The sequence below is a fragment of the Eubalaena glacialis genome, chromosome 9 (genome assembly GCF_028564815.1).
Source record: "Eubalaena glacialis isolate mEubGla1 chromosome 9, mEubGla1.1.hap2.+ XY, whole genome shotgun sequence".
Taxonomy (NCBI): Eukaryota; Metazoa; Chordata; class Mammalia; order Artiodactyla; family Balaenidae; genus Eubalaena; species Eubalaena glacialis.
Genome location: NC_083724.1, coordinates 102480524 through 102493035, shown reverse-complemented (window position 1 = coordinate 102493035; position 12512 = coordinate 102480524). Strand labels below are relative to the sequence as shown.

Here is a 12512-nt window from a genome sequence, read left to right as displayed (position 1 = left end):
AGTCACTTGCCTTTATGCAAACCAAGCAATTGTGTTTCTTTTCTTTTTTTTTTAATTGAGGCATAGTTGATTTACAATGTTATGTTAGTTTCAGGTGTACAGCAAAGTGATTTAGTAATACATACATATGTATCTATTTTTTCAGATTTTTTTCCGCTTATAGGTTATTACAAAATATTGAGTATAGTTCCCTGTGCTATATTGTAGGTCCTTGTTGGTTATCTATTTTATATATAGTAGAGTGTAAGTGTTGAATCTAAAAAAAATGATACAAATGAACTTATGTACAAAACAGAAATAGACCCACAGACATAGGAAACAAACTTATGGTTACCAAAGGGGAAGAGGGGAGGATAAATCAGGAGTTTGGGGTTAAAATATACACAGTTGTGTTTCTTAAACATCCTTTTCCCTGTGTCAAAAATTGTGTCAGGCCTCCAGCACTGTGGTTTAGCAAAGGGCAGTCAGCCCAACTGCTTTACACATAACTCATGTCATTTTTTAAAAGCCCTCTATAGAATGGGTATTGATTCATACACCATGAACCTGCATCTCTTTTATCCTGGCTTTTGCCTAGAAAGAACCCTTCCTGCCCCCACTGGGGGTACCTTTTCTGGCTGGCCTCCTGCAGCTTGTAAAGGTAGTTCCTAAAACAGGCAGCCTAATGTGGTTGGCAATGCAGAGTTTCTAGAGCAGGTCCTGTCACCGTGCCCAAAGGGAAAAAAGACAAATGCTTCAGGAAAGTTTATTTTCCTGCTTTTCTGTCAGCCACACAGTCTGCCCTGGCCTTATGGGTGGACAAAGTGAATGGTCTTGATGAACAATAAACATATAGATGTTCAGAGAGCAGTTAGGCCAGCAGCATGCTTGGTTCATTGCCTTAGCATTCAAAGGTGGCTAGACAATAGCATTCAGTCTTTAGATGCTGCCTGGTCCACTTTCCCCATTTACCAAATACGGAATTGGAGGCTCAGAGGATTTTTTGGACTTTTCCAAGACCATAGATTGTAACCCATATCTCTTATTGACCATGACCCTGTACTCTGTCCATATCTAATTTTAGAAGTGCATATATAATGTACTCTCTGAGGAAATTACTTTGCTCTTGTGCTGTGTGGTAGGCTGATAAACAAGGGAAAGCACTAATAATATCTCCCAGTAACTGAGCTCTTGGGAGGTTTCAGGCACGGGGCCAAGCACACATACATGTTGCCTCAAGACAATGTATGTCGTGTTGAGTAAGTGTCAGTTCATGTTAAATAGCAGACGCCTACCCTTATGAATGAGCAGACACACAAAATTGTATTCAGTGTGACCTAGTAAGTGAACAGATCACCCTCTGAAATCCTAGGGAAGAAGGCTGTGAAGTAGCTGCATTCCCTTGAGGATATCCAGTTGTATCTTATAGCATTTTCTTGTGTTCAGAATACTAAAATAAATCATGAAAAGCCTCAAGGCCCCAGATCTGTGGCAGCCCTTATGAGGGTCTTCATACAAATATTGATCAAGAGGGACCCACAGGTGTGGGCCTGGGATGAGTGCCACCTCTGGGCCCTCCCAGGGCCTGGAGACTATCTGCTTAGAGCTGTCATCTCTCCCCTTCAATAAAACACACACACCAGTCATCCTTGGCTTTGACAAACAGATGACATGGCAGGGCCCAGGGCCTCTGAGATCTAGGTCAGGGCCAGGTGAGAGCTGACCGTTGTCTTCCTCAGGGCACCCACTGGACATTCAGAGCAGCGCAGTTGGCCATTCCCAGCACTATGGACACATAAATGCCCAGGATCTAGTTCTGTTTTCTTCTGGAGTTTTTTCATTGGAAATATAGTAGAGGGCTCAGATGGGTAAGGCACTCTGGGAAGGTTACAGACCTCAGCACTCTTTGAGAACTTTACCTACTCAGAAAGCTCAGCGACTCAGGCTGTGTTGCTTAGAAATGTGTGGCAAAGTTACATAGTTTTGTGAAGTTGGGCACGTGAGTTTTTCTAGACTTCCATTTCCCTTATCTGTGTGGCCAGAGGGTTGGGCTGGATAAAAGGTTGTAACAGTGTTTCTCTCTGGATAGTAACACAGGGGGAGAAATTCTGAGAAGGCTGTTGTGGGTCTCTATTGTAGTATTCAGATTATTTTTGTGGATCCAGGAATGGCTGCTAGTGTTTACATCAGTCTGTCCTTATTTATCATCCTGAGTGCATCTTCTTGACCAGCTTTATCTGGAGATAGATGTGACAAGTTAAATCATTTGGCATGCTGCCTTCCCAGTCTTCTCAGAATGTGTACCCTCTTCCCATCAGAAGAAACAGAGGCAGCTGGCTTCACTTCCAAAGAGGTGGTGTTTGGACACAAATTGGACTTCATTTCAGGCATCTGTGGGAGAAGGGATTTTTGCCTTTACTTTCCTCGAGGTCTGTTTCCAGATCATGAGCGATGGTCCCACAAAGTAGAAAGGCATCATATTTTTCGTGAAGTCTTTTTTTCTCAGGGAGATTGAAATAAGCATAGCAGATAAGCTTTCAATGTGTGTTTACCTGAATCTGTAGAATAAAGATCTGGTTCTTTTTCCATCCAACCACTTGTTTTGCTATGAAAGACTCCTTGTATAGTTCAGAGGTCTATTATAAAGCGTAGGAAGTGTTGCCAATTGCAAAGTGGATCTAAGTTGGCAAAACAAACAGGAGGAGGAGGATGTCATATGATATGGTAAGTCAATGTCATTATTTATATCCTGCTTACAAAACCAAACCAGCAAGTTAACTTGGCTGCAGGTTCATTTGTCCGAGCAAACGGTCAACCAGGTGCCACCAATGGTCACCCTGCTCCTGTGCAGAGGAAAGGCTCCAGTGAGTTGGATGAACATGTTCTGATAGGGTCTAATTCAACAATAGTTCAAAATTCCTGTTTAAATTTGACCACTATTAAAATTAATTACCTCAGATCCAAAATTATGCTTCAGACTACCGTGAATAACAGCTAAGTATTTTTCCATCATGCTGGTCACTTAAATTCCTTAGTCTGTCTCCTCGTGCTTGAAGGCTAAGATTATGTGTCATGTCAAAAGGTTCCTTTCTACTCATAGTTTTGAAATAATATGTTGTGGAATATTAGGGAAACATAATGTGTCTTTGTTGGGGTCTTTTAAATAATATTTCTAGAAAGGGCAACCATTTAAAGTATTTTTTCAGAAGGGCAGTTTTGAGGTTCTTTTCAACCTTTCCCTTCCCTCCACTTCAAAAGATTTCTATTATTACACCTTAGCCATGCAAGACCATAAATTTATCATACTGACCACTAGCCTGTATGAACTATTCAGGCACATCATTTTTCTTTGTGCCCTAAGCCATGAAAATAAATGACACAGTGGCATGGGAACTGATGAACTCCTAAGCCTAACACAGTCTTCTGCATGGCTCCCTGTACCCTCATTTCATTTGTTGGAAGAAACCCTGAGGGTGAATGGGAGTAGGTAATTACCAAAAATAATGCCAGGCGCATTTAAGTAATTTTCCAGGAAAATGTTGAAATATAAAATGTCTAGTGAAAACATGATTAAGGGAGAAACACAATCTATGGATTTCAAGTTGCCATAGGAACACTCACAGCGCCCTTTAGTGAGCAGAGAGGCAGGTGATCTGTTAAGTCTTTTTTCCTAATTGAATATAAAACTGCATTAGTCATGCTGACTCACAGTTTGTTCCTTTTCTTGCTAGTTTTTGCATATTTTGTGATGTTCTTTTCCATAGGCTTTGAATCGGAGGTTTTTCCATGGCCCTTAGCGTTCTTTTCCCTGGATCTCTGGATGTATTTGATGTGTTAAGGGTTTGCAGACACCAGCATGGCTGTAGGTTTTTCCCAGACCCAAACTCTCAGGGCAGGAAAGGAGCAGGGGACCCCTCACTGAGTTCCATTCAGCATTGTTTTGATTTTTGAACCTTGCTCATGTATTAGCTATTAAAAAATAATAAAAAATAAACTCCACAAGACTGTTTCCTGCCCTTGTAATATGGCAAGTTTGTGTGGATACTGATCATTTTATCAAATACATATTACAGAGGAAGTTATATGACATGACATTATAAATATAGTTGAATTAAGGCAGCTTGAACTCAGCCTTTTAGCCACTGAGCCATGGGCCTTTTATACTGTGGGAGCTTCTATACATTCATGGTGGGAGGTTATTTTGGGGAAGATAAAAGAAGTCAAGGTGTTTTTCTTCTGTTATAAATATTGTGGAGTGTGCATTGTTTTTTAAATCTCTTTGAAAAATATAGGTAATCAATGTAACAGAAATATGCCAGAATTTTCCAGCAGACATTCATGTAGCTATGGTTACTGCTAGGAATTGTTATATTAGATACCCCAAGGCACTGTGTCTTTTAGTGCTGGCCATGGAACAAGTTGCTGACACACTATTAGTCAATTTTTGTCAAAAATACTTATTTTCCATTATTTTGCATGATCAAAATAATGGTTTTGTGGGCTGCTTGTTCCTCAAATGTGTCTTTTACACATTTCTTTGATTATCAGAGGAAAAGATGCTCAGTGAGATGAGGAATATGCTTGTTAAAAACATAAGTATATACGCGATAATCTTTAGCTTTCCTCTTATAGTAATGGAAAGAAAAAAATAAAAGCCAAAAAGTTCTGTTTATAACTTTGAGTGTTATAATACAGAATTTAAAAAATTGACGCCCTGACAATGTTGACTATAGTAATGGTAATGCAAATTTCAATAAAGAGAATCCCTACTGTTCACATTTTAAGAATTCCACTCGCTGATTCCAATGTCAAAGAGATCTGATTGCTACAAAAATACAAACCTTAATTCAGATAAAAGATGCTTCTGATTTCCATATTTATGTTTAATGATTCCATTCTCGTCACAGTCTCCTTTCTCCCTCCCAACCCCTCTTCTGCCCACCAGACACTGCATGGACCTCAGTACAGCACAATGGCTCCCACTTGGTTAGTGTCAAAAGCTCGAATGGAGAAAGCCCCCATCCTGTGTTTTTCAAGTACACAGCCAGCATGGACCAGCTCCAGGCCATAATTGACTATGCGGACCACTGCCAACAGAAGCTGACTTTCCACTGCAAGAAGTCAAGGCTTTCAACTCCCCATGGTGAGTAATCAGAGTAATCAGACATTGTGGGCTGTAGTCCCCACAGGTCACAATGGCCTGCCAGAGATGCATGAGAATCTGTGCCCATAGTGCCCGGATCACATCTGAAGTGACAGGGATACTCTTCTTTGGAGCAAAGACCAAGGTCTGTGCTCAAAGCCAGGAATGATCTGAAGTTTCTCCCTAGACTCAACTGGGCAACTGAGCAGTCAAAGCCCCCTAAGGAGGCCCCTGGAATGCTCACTGCTCATCTGCCATGAGGGGCAGGGACGTCTTAATTCTGTTTTATCTTGGGAAGGATTGCTAACAACAACATGGCTTAGTTACCTGGAGGTGATTATCCCATGAGATTCTTTTTCATAGACAATGCAATTAGTGTCTTGGCTAATTGTTAATTCGGGAACAATGTTGGTATCAACGGCTCTTTCACACAACGTAAGTGCTAATAGTTTATTTCTCATATCTTTTCGTCTTTTGAAAACTCTTATTTTTAGTTTTATATTTTCTTCCTTTGAAAAATCCCATTTTGTTGGAATGTGCAGCCTCACTGCCTTCATGAAACTGCTTGGTTTTCTGGAGGCTGGCCTGCCCCTTCTCTGGTTAGGCATCTGGGGAGTGGAATGAGCAGAGGGCAGTAGGCAGGTCCTCTGAGTTCAAGCTCTTAGGACTTAGACAAGTCCCTGCCACTCAGCAGCTATGAGACTCAGGAAATCATTTTCTCTTTTTTGAGTCTTCAGAGCTAAGACACTGACCTTGCCAGAACTTAACTGCACCACGTCTATAAATGGCATGAAGTAAATGCTACTTATTTGCATCTCTCCAGTTTATTGAATTTATAGTTAGTGCTAGTGGGTTTAGTACTTAATGCTAGTTGATTGATGCCAAATAGATCACCGAGCTAAAATTGTATGTCCCCAGAAGAATGAGAAAGCTGCCTCCAGGAGAGTAAATTATTGTTATGGGTTGTCTAATCAGGGAAAACAAGGCAAAGACAGAGTAGTGTTGGAACCAACCACTAACAAAGTCATAAAACCACCCAGTGAGTCATGGAGCAAACTCATACAAACTAGCAGATGGTCTATTCCAGAACCTGGACACGACCCAGATCAGCAAAGGAGTCCCGCCTGGAGGGCCAGTGTCTGCCTATTGATTTGCATGTGGTTGCTCAATTGTTAGCCCTTCGATATGTTAATAAATATATAAAACAGCAACAGCAGCAACAAAAACAAATATTTCAACAAGTATTTAATTGGGGCTAGGGGGGAAAGATGGAAAGAGAAAAGACTTATAAACTTAATTAAACACCTGCTAAAAAAAACAAAATAAGGGACTTCATTAACTATACATGCTCAAGTTATTTGCATTTCTTATATGCTGCTACTGGAGGATTGTTAGTACAAACTTAATTTAAACAAATTCACTACAGACCTATATATTTCCAGAAGTGCTTAATTAAGGTTGAGTTGAGGCAGGCAAATAGTGTAGTCCAATACACCTTAAAATTGTTGCACTAATTTGCTCGGTATTATCAATAGACGCAAATGGGTGTGCAGAGCTTTGATGCTACTCTTGTGTGGAAGGAGTGAAAACAACAAAGCCTGGGTCCCTCAGTAGAAGGTTGCAGTGTGAAAACAGTACAAGGGGACTGCAATGTGGGGAACAAGTAGCTTAGGAATTTTATAGGGTAGGTTGGGGAATGTCAGTCAAAATACAGTTTTCTCTCAAGAATTTTCCACTCTTCAAATTCTCAGAAGTTATCAGGAGACTGAGGTGATGGTAATCTTGAGAGGAGATATAGCAAGTCTGGGGCCTCAGTGCAGCAGCTCTTGTGTAGGTTTAGTTTTCCAAGAGGGCCAGGGAGGGGCAGAGAGCCTAGGATCTTGCTAGGGTTCTGAAACATTTTTCCTTCAGCATCTTTAAGGTCTCTGTGTTACATATAGTTTCAGGGGATATGATTACAGGTGGCTAAACAGGATGTTGTATGACAGTAAGTGTTGACTCTAGGAAACCATTTGGTTACCCATGCTATGAATGCTTAAGGTCATTGAGGATTGTAGCTGTGGCTGGAGAGAAGGATAGTGAACTATGGGCTAAAATAATTGAGGAAGTAGAGCTGTGCACCCTGGTCATTGATATCTCTCCTATTCCTTTTCATTTCAGCCTCTAATTCTTCTTCATATTATTCCTAATTATTTCTTATGCAAATTCTCTAAGTTACTCAAAGGAATCTTGAATGGAGCCACATGCATTTTGTACCTTTAAAAGCACTTAATGGTTTTCACTTTAGAGAGAAAAATGTAAACAAACAGTAACACATTGGCATATAATGATTTCTTTGCTCTTCAAATTGATGAAAGAGGATGTTGAATAATTACATTTTTAAGATGGAATTTTGAAAAATATCTATTAAGTACCTATTAAATAATACACTAAAAAGATATTCCACCCCCTAAAGATAAGTTTTCAACACATTAAAAAAAAGCATGGTTGATATTGATTTCTTGGCACACATGTCACCCACTGGGCCTGCAGTGCGTGGTAATGAATGCAGTCCATGTGTTTACCAGCTGAGAGGTTGTCAGCAGAAGCAAAAGTCTCATTGAACAGGAAGCTGTAATGAGCAGTGGCGATTGTAAGTTAGGGAGAAGTTGTTTCAGATTCTTAGTGGGGGCCTGATGGGGACAATTTAAGAGATTGAAAGAGCACATGAAAATGGACGGGCATCTTTGCAGAATTGATGTCACTTCCGTTTCCCCTCCTGCCCTGATTCTCTGTTTACTAGGGACTCTTTCCCCTCCACCCTCCCGTGTGCGCCATCTTTTCTGATCATCCGCCCCCAGGTGTACTGTAATCCCACACTGGGGTCTCAGCAGCATCTTTAGCGTAAATGAGCAGTCCTGCAGAGCTGAGGCAGCCTCTGGCCCTGTCACTTAATTATACGTTGCGCTGAGGAGGGGAATGTGCTGAAGAACTGGGTGTAGTTGTCTCAGACTTGCTCAAGCCTCAGACGCCTCAGACATGAAGAAGGCTTATCAGTGCCATTTCTTTAGTTTCCAAATACAGAGCAACCCATTCAGTGTAAGAAGAAGCACGTCTCCAAGAAACTTTTAGGACATGCTAGGAAGTACATGTCTTAAACACATGCCAGTGTTTTTAGCTAATAAATAAAGTGAAAGAAATCCATATTTCGCATAATAACATTAAACATTTTAATGGCATTTTAGGATCTCAAACAGATTTTAGATTCAGTGTGTAAATTACTGTGGTTTTTATTTTGATGACAATTCTTTCTTGAATGTTATTTCCAAAGAAATTATGTAAGTGGAGTCCTCAAGAGAAGTTTGTAAATATCGTGCCTGAATGAGTTAGGGACTACATGCTCATTTTCTGATAAAAGAAAAAAATTTGGTGACAACGTAAGTTTTGACATTAAAATATATTTTTTTAAACAGTTGGGAGTCCTCTTAAAAATGATCCTATTGCAGAGTTAAAATATGCTCACTTCTAAAATAGTCTCTCTATGTTTTAAATAGAGGGAAGTAAAGGAACTATATTGGGGAGGCAGGTAGTGGGGGGAAAAGTAGGTGTCACCTTTCTCATACTTGTCTTTCAGATGGAACCCCAGTGAGCTGGTGGGTTGGAAGAACCAATGAAACACACACTTACTGGGGAGGTTCTCTGCCTGATGCTCAAAAATGTACTTGTGGATTAGAGGGGAACTGCATTGATTCTCAATATTACTGCAACTGTGATGCTGACCGGAATGAATGGTGATTTCCATATAATTTCCCTGTGCAAACTGTGATTTTTTTATTGCTTAAACTATGTACCTTAGGCAGACATTGGACACAACAGTATAATAAAGAGAAAAAATTAAAGTATTCCCTAGCAAGTTAAAAGTATAAGCTTTGATGTGTATGATATCATTAATCTGAAGCCTAAAATATTAGGTAGCTATTTTTGTTTACTTGTGAGTAACTAATCATGTCCATTTTATTTTTCTAGTAAGACAAAATAGGAATTAATGTTTCCCATTCACTGAAAGTGAAATATCTGACTTATTAAAGTTAAGTTAATCCAGTTAATAAGATGACCACCCTTTGACTGACCCAGGGCTATTTGCTGACCTTCCTAATTTCCAGTTTCATTTTCTTAAATGGCCACACAGGGGAAACCAGACAAGGCCTTGAGTCCATGAAAGGGGATATACAGAATACAAAACTCTCCATGCAACTGGAGGTCTCAGAAGGCTGCAAACCCAAAGAAAAGGTAGACAAGGACAAATCTTCCAATAGGCACTCTGGGTAGAAAAAAATAGCTCCCTGAAAACTCATGTCTACAGACTTGCCCTCACACAGATTTGGAGCCCAAATTTATATAACTTGGATGGTCCTCAAATTAAGTTAACATAGCCACAGGTTGGCAGCACCACTGGCTCATCATAGGATTACATGAGATTCTCACTGGAGGCCTGCCCTCCCTCTTCACACAGACCTCAAAGGATTCCCACAGATAAAATGCCACCAAACATGAGCTCACAATCCAGAGTTATACAACACCAGAGGACAGATTTGGGAGGCAGAAGAAACTACAAAGTGTAGATGAGATGCCTAAAAGTCTCAGATCATGGATGCATTCAAAACATAAGATAAAATAAATATGTGAGCTGCTTGAAAAATCAAAACTGGAATTGAAACATGAGAAAGTGATCAGATCCTATTAACAAAGATGATTGTGATTTGCAAAAGAATATTAGCCAATGATAATATTTACCCAATTTAAGATTTGTTGGATCAGATATTAGACACAAGTGATCAGAAAATTGGTGAAATGGAAAATATGTGTAAATAAATGACACAGAACAGACAGAACAGAGAGAAGCAAAATGGGATCGAGAAAAGCAGTGACATGGAGGAGTCAAGTGGAGAAGATTGAAAATGTGTCTGATTAAAGTTTCGGAAGAGAAGATTTGAGATAATTAAGAAGAGGCAATATTCAAATAGCAGAAAAATGTCCAGATTTGAGAAAACATTAGAATACCAAGCAGGATAAATAAAAGTAGATCCATATCTAGACACACCATGGTGAAATCAAAGAACACCAAAGAGAATGTTAAAAGGAGCAGAGATGAAAGCAAGACTCTTAAAGGAAGTACAGCCAGCCAGCAGACCTCCCCTGAACAGCCCAGGACCCAGCCCACAGAGTGCGGGGCACACCCCTCACAGGGTGGAAGTGAAATAACTGTCAAACTTCCAGTGTTTACCCAGCTGATATTTTAAAAAGTGGAATAAAATTAAAATCCAGACAAACAGACACTGAAGAAATTTACCACTAGCAGACTCCACAAGAGGGATTTTTAAGAATGGTTTTCAGAATGAAAGAAAGTGATCTTATAAGGAAGGTCTCAGAGGCAGGAGGAAATATTGAGGAAAAAAAATTGTAAACTAAGAGGTTAAAAACTAAAAGAAGAAAATACTAGACACTGATAACATGTAACTATATGTATGAATTTGAAACACGAGAAAGCAGTCAGATCCTATTAACAGAGATGATTGTGGTTTACAAAAGAACTAAAAGAATGTTTAGAAATAAAAATATTATTGAAATTTAAAACTTGTTTTGTAAATATTTATTAGAATTAAATTCCTTAAAGTTTATGTCTTAAAATTTCTGTAACCTCTAAAGAATAGAAACAAAGCATATAATATTCAAATCAGTAGAGGGAAGAAAGAAAAAATGGGATTTTAAAAACTTAGTTAATACAAAAGAAGATAGAAAGTGAGACTTTAAAAAAATAGAAAGCAACAAGTACAAGATAAAAACTGAGTAATCATGCACAATAAATGTGACAAAAATAACCATTTAAATCCAGATGTCATATTGAATTAAAAACAAATATATCAGGGCTTCCCTGGTGGCGCAGTGGTTGAGAGTCTGCCTGCCGATGCAGGGCACACGGGTTCGAGCCCTGGTCCGGGAAGATCCCACATGCCGCGGAGCAACTAAGGCCGTGCGCCACAACTACTGAGCCTGCGCGTCTAGAGCCTGTGCTCCGCAACGAGAGGCCGCGACAGTGAGAGAGGCCCGCGCACCGCGATGAAGAGTGGCCCCCGCTTGCCACAACCGGAGAAAGCCCTTGCACAGAAACGAAGACCCAACACAGCCAAAAATAAATAAATAAATAAATAAATTTATTAAAAAAAACCAAAAAACAAATATATCTTGTTTGTAAACCTAGGCATATTGAAAGCAAAATGCCAAAAAAAAAATTACCAGGCAAATATACGAAAAAGTAAGTAAAATTTTAAGGTTTAATGTGGACAAAGATCACTATTACTATAAGATATTGCTTAATTTCACTATAAAAAACCAACAATGCTAATAAACTTGTATGTTTCTAATAAAAATGACCCAGAATGTATACAGAAAAAAATTGACAAAACTGAATGAAGAAATTTACATATCAACCATGATAAGAAGAGGTTTAAATGTACATCTGTTTGTAATTGGTAATCAAATGAACAAAAATTAGTAAGATAGAATATTTTCAAATGAAATTAACAACTTGATTTGTTGGGAACATAAAATTGTAGAATACATAATTTTCTCAAGCACATGTAGTGCATTTTTGCAAACTGATTTTCCCAATATTCCATAAAGCAAAACTCAAAAAATTTTACAGTAGTTGTTATCCTATGGACAGTTTCTCTGATTCCAATGCAATTAGGTGAGAAATGAATAACAGAAAGATAAAAAAATATACATGAGGCAATTCAAAACCACAATTGGAAAGACTGGAAACAAGGAAATAAAGATACATTACTCATAGAAAATATGGTTGTCAACAAAGAAAACCTAAGAACATACAGAAATATTATTGAAATTAATGAGAGTTTGGTAAGGCTACTTACTGAACCTTAGAATAACTGGATTCTTATCAAAAATGTGTTACTATAAGAAAATATAAAAACCACTAGCAAAAGGAACAAAAGGGTATAGTACCTTGGAATAAAGATAACAAAAATATGCAAGACTTTTATAAAAAAGACATCATAAAACTTTATTTTGAAAATACAAGAAGACCTAAATAAGTGGAGACATCACACCACTGCCATGAATAGGAAAACTAAGCATCTCTCCTCCAAATAATTTTCTTGATTCCATTTAATTCCAAACAAATGCTAAACATTTGTTTATTTTGGGGGTAGTGACAAACTGGTTCTAAAATTTATTTGGAAAAGAATGGTACATGAATAGCTAAGACGATTCGGAAAATGGAAACAATGTGGGGAGACCAGCCCTACAAGACGTGAATAAGTCTTATGATGCCGCAGTAATTAATACAGTGTGAGTTTGCCAAAGGGATGAGCCAGTAGAACAGCTAACCCCA

The 12512-nt window shown here is 38.8% G+C and overlaps 1 protein-coding gene across 4 annotated transcripts in view; it reads left to right on the top strand.

The window, feature by feature from the left end:
• Positions 1-12512, top strand: part of LOC133097486 (contactin-associated protein-like 3) — a 149045-nt gene that overhangs the window by 102175 nt on the left and 34358 nt on the right. For all 4 annotated transcript variants that reach the window (XM_061199366.1, XM_061199367.1, XM_061199365.1 and 1 more), the window contains 2 exons: positions 4925-5122; positions 8736-8892. In XM_061199366.1, the coding sequence (XP_061055349.1) occupies positions 4925-5122; positions 8736-8892 (355 nt within the window). The remainder of the gene's footprint in view (positions 1-4924; positions 5123-8735; positions 8893-12512) is intronic.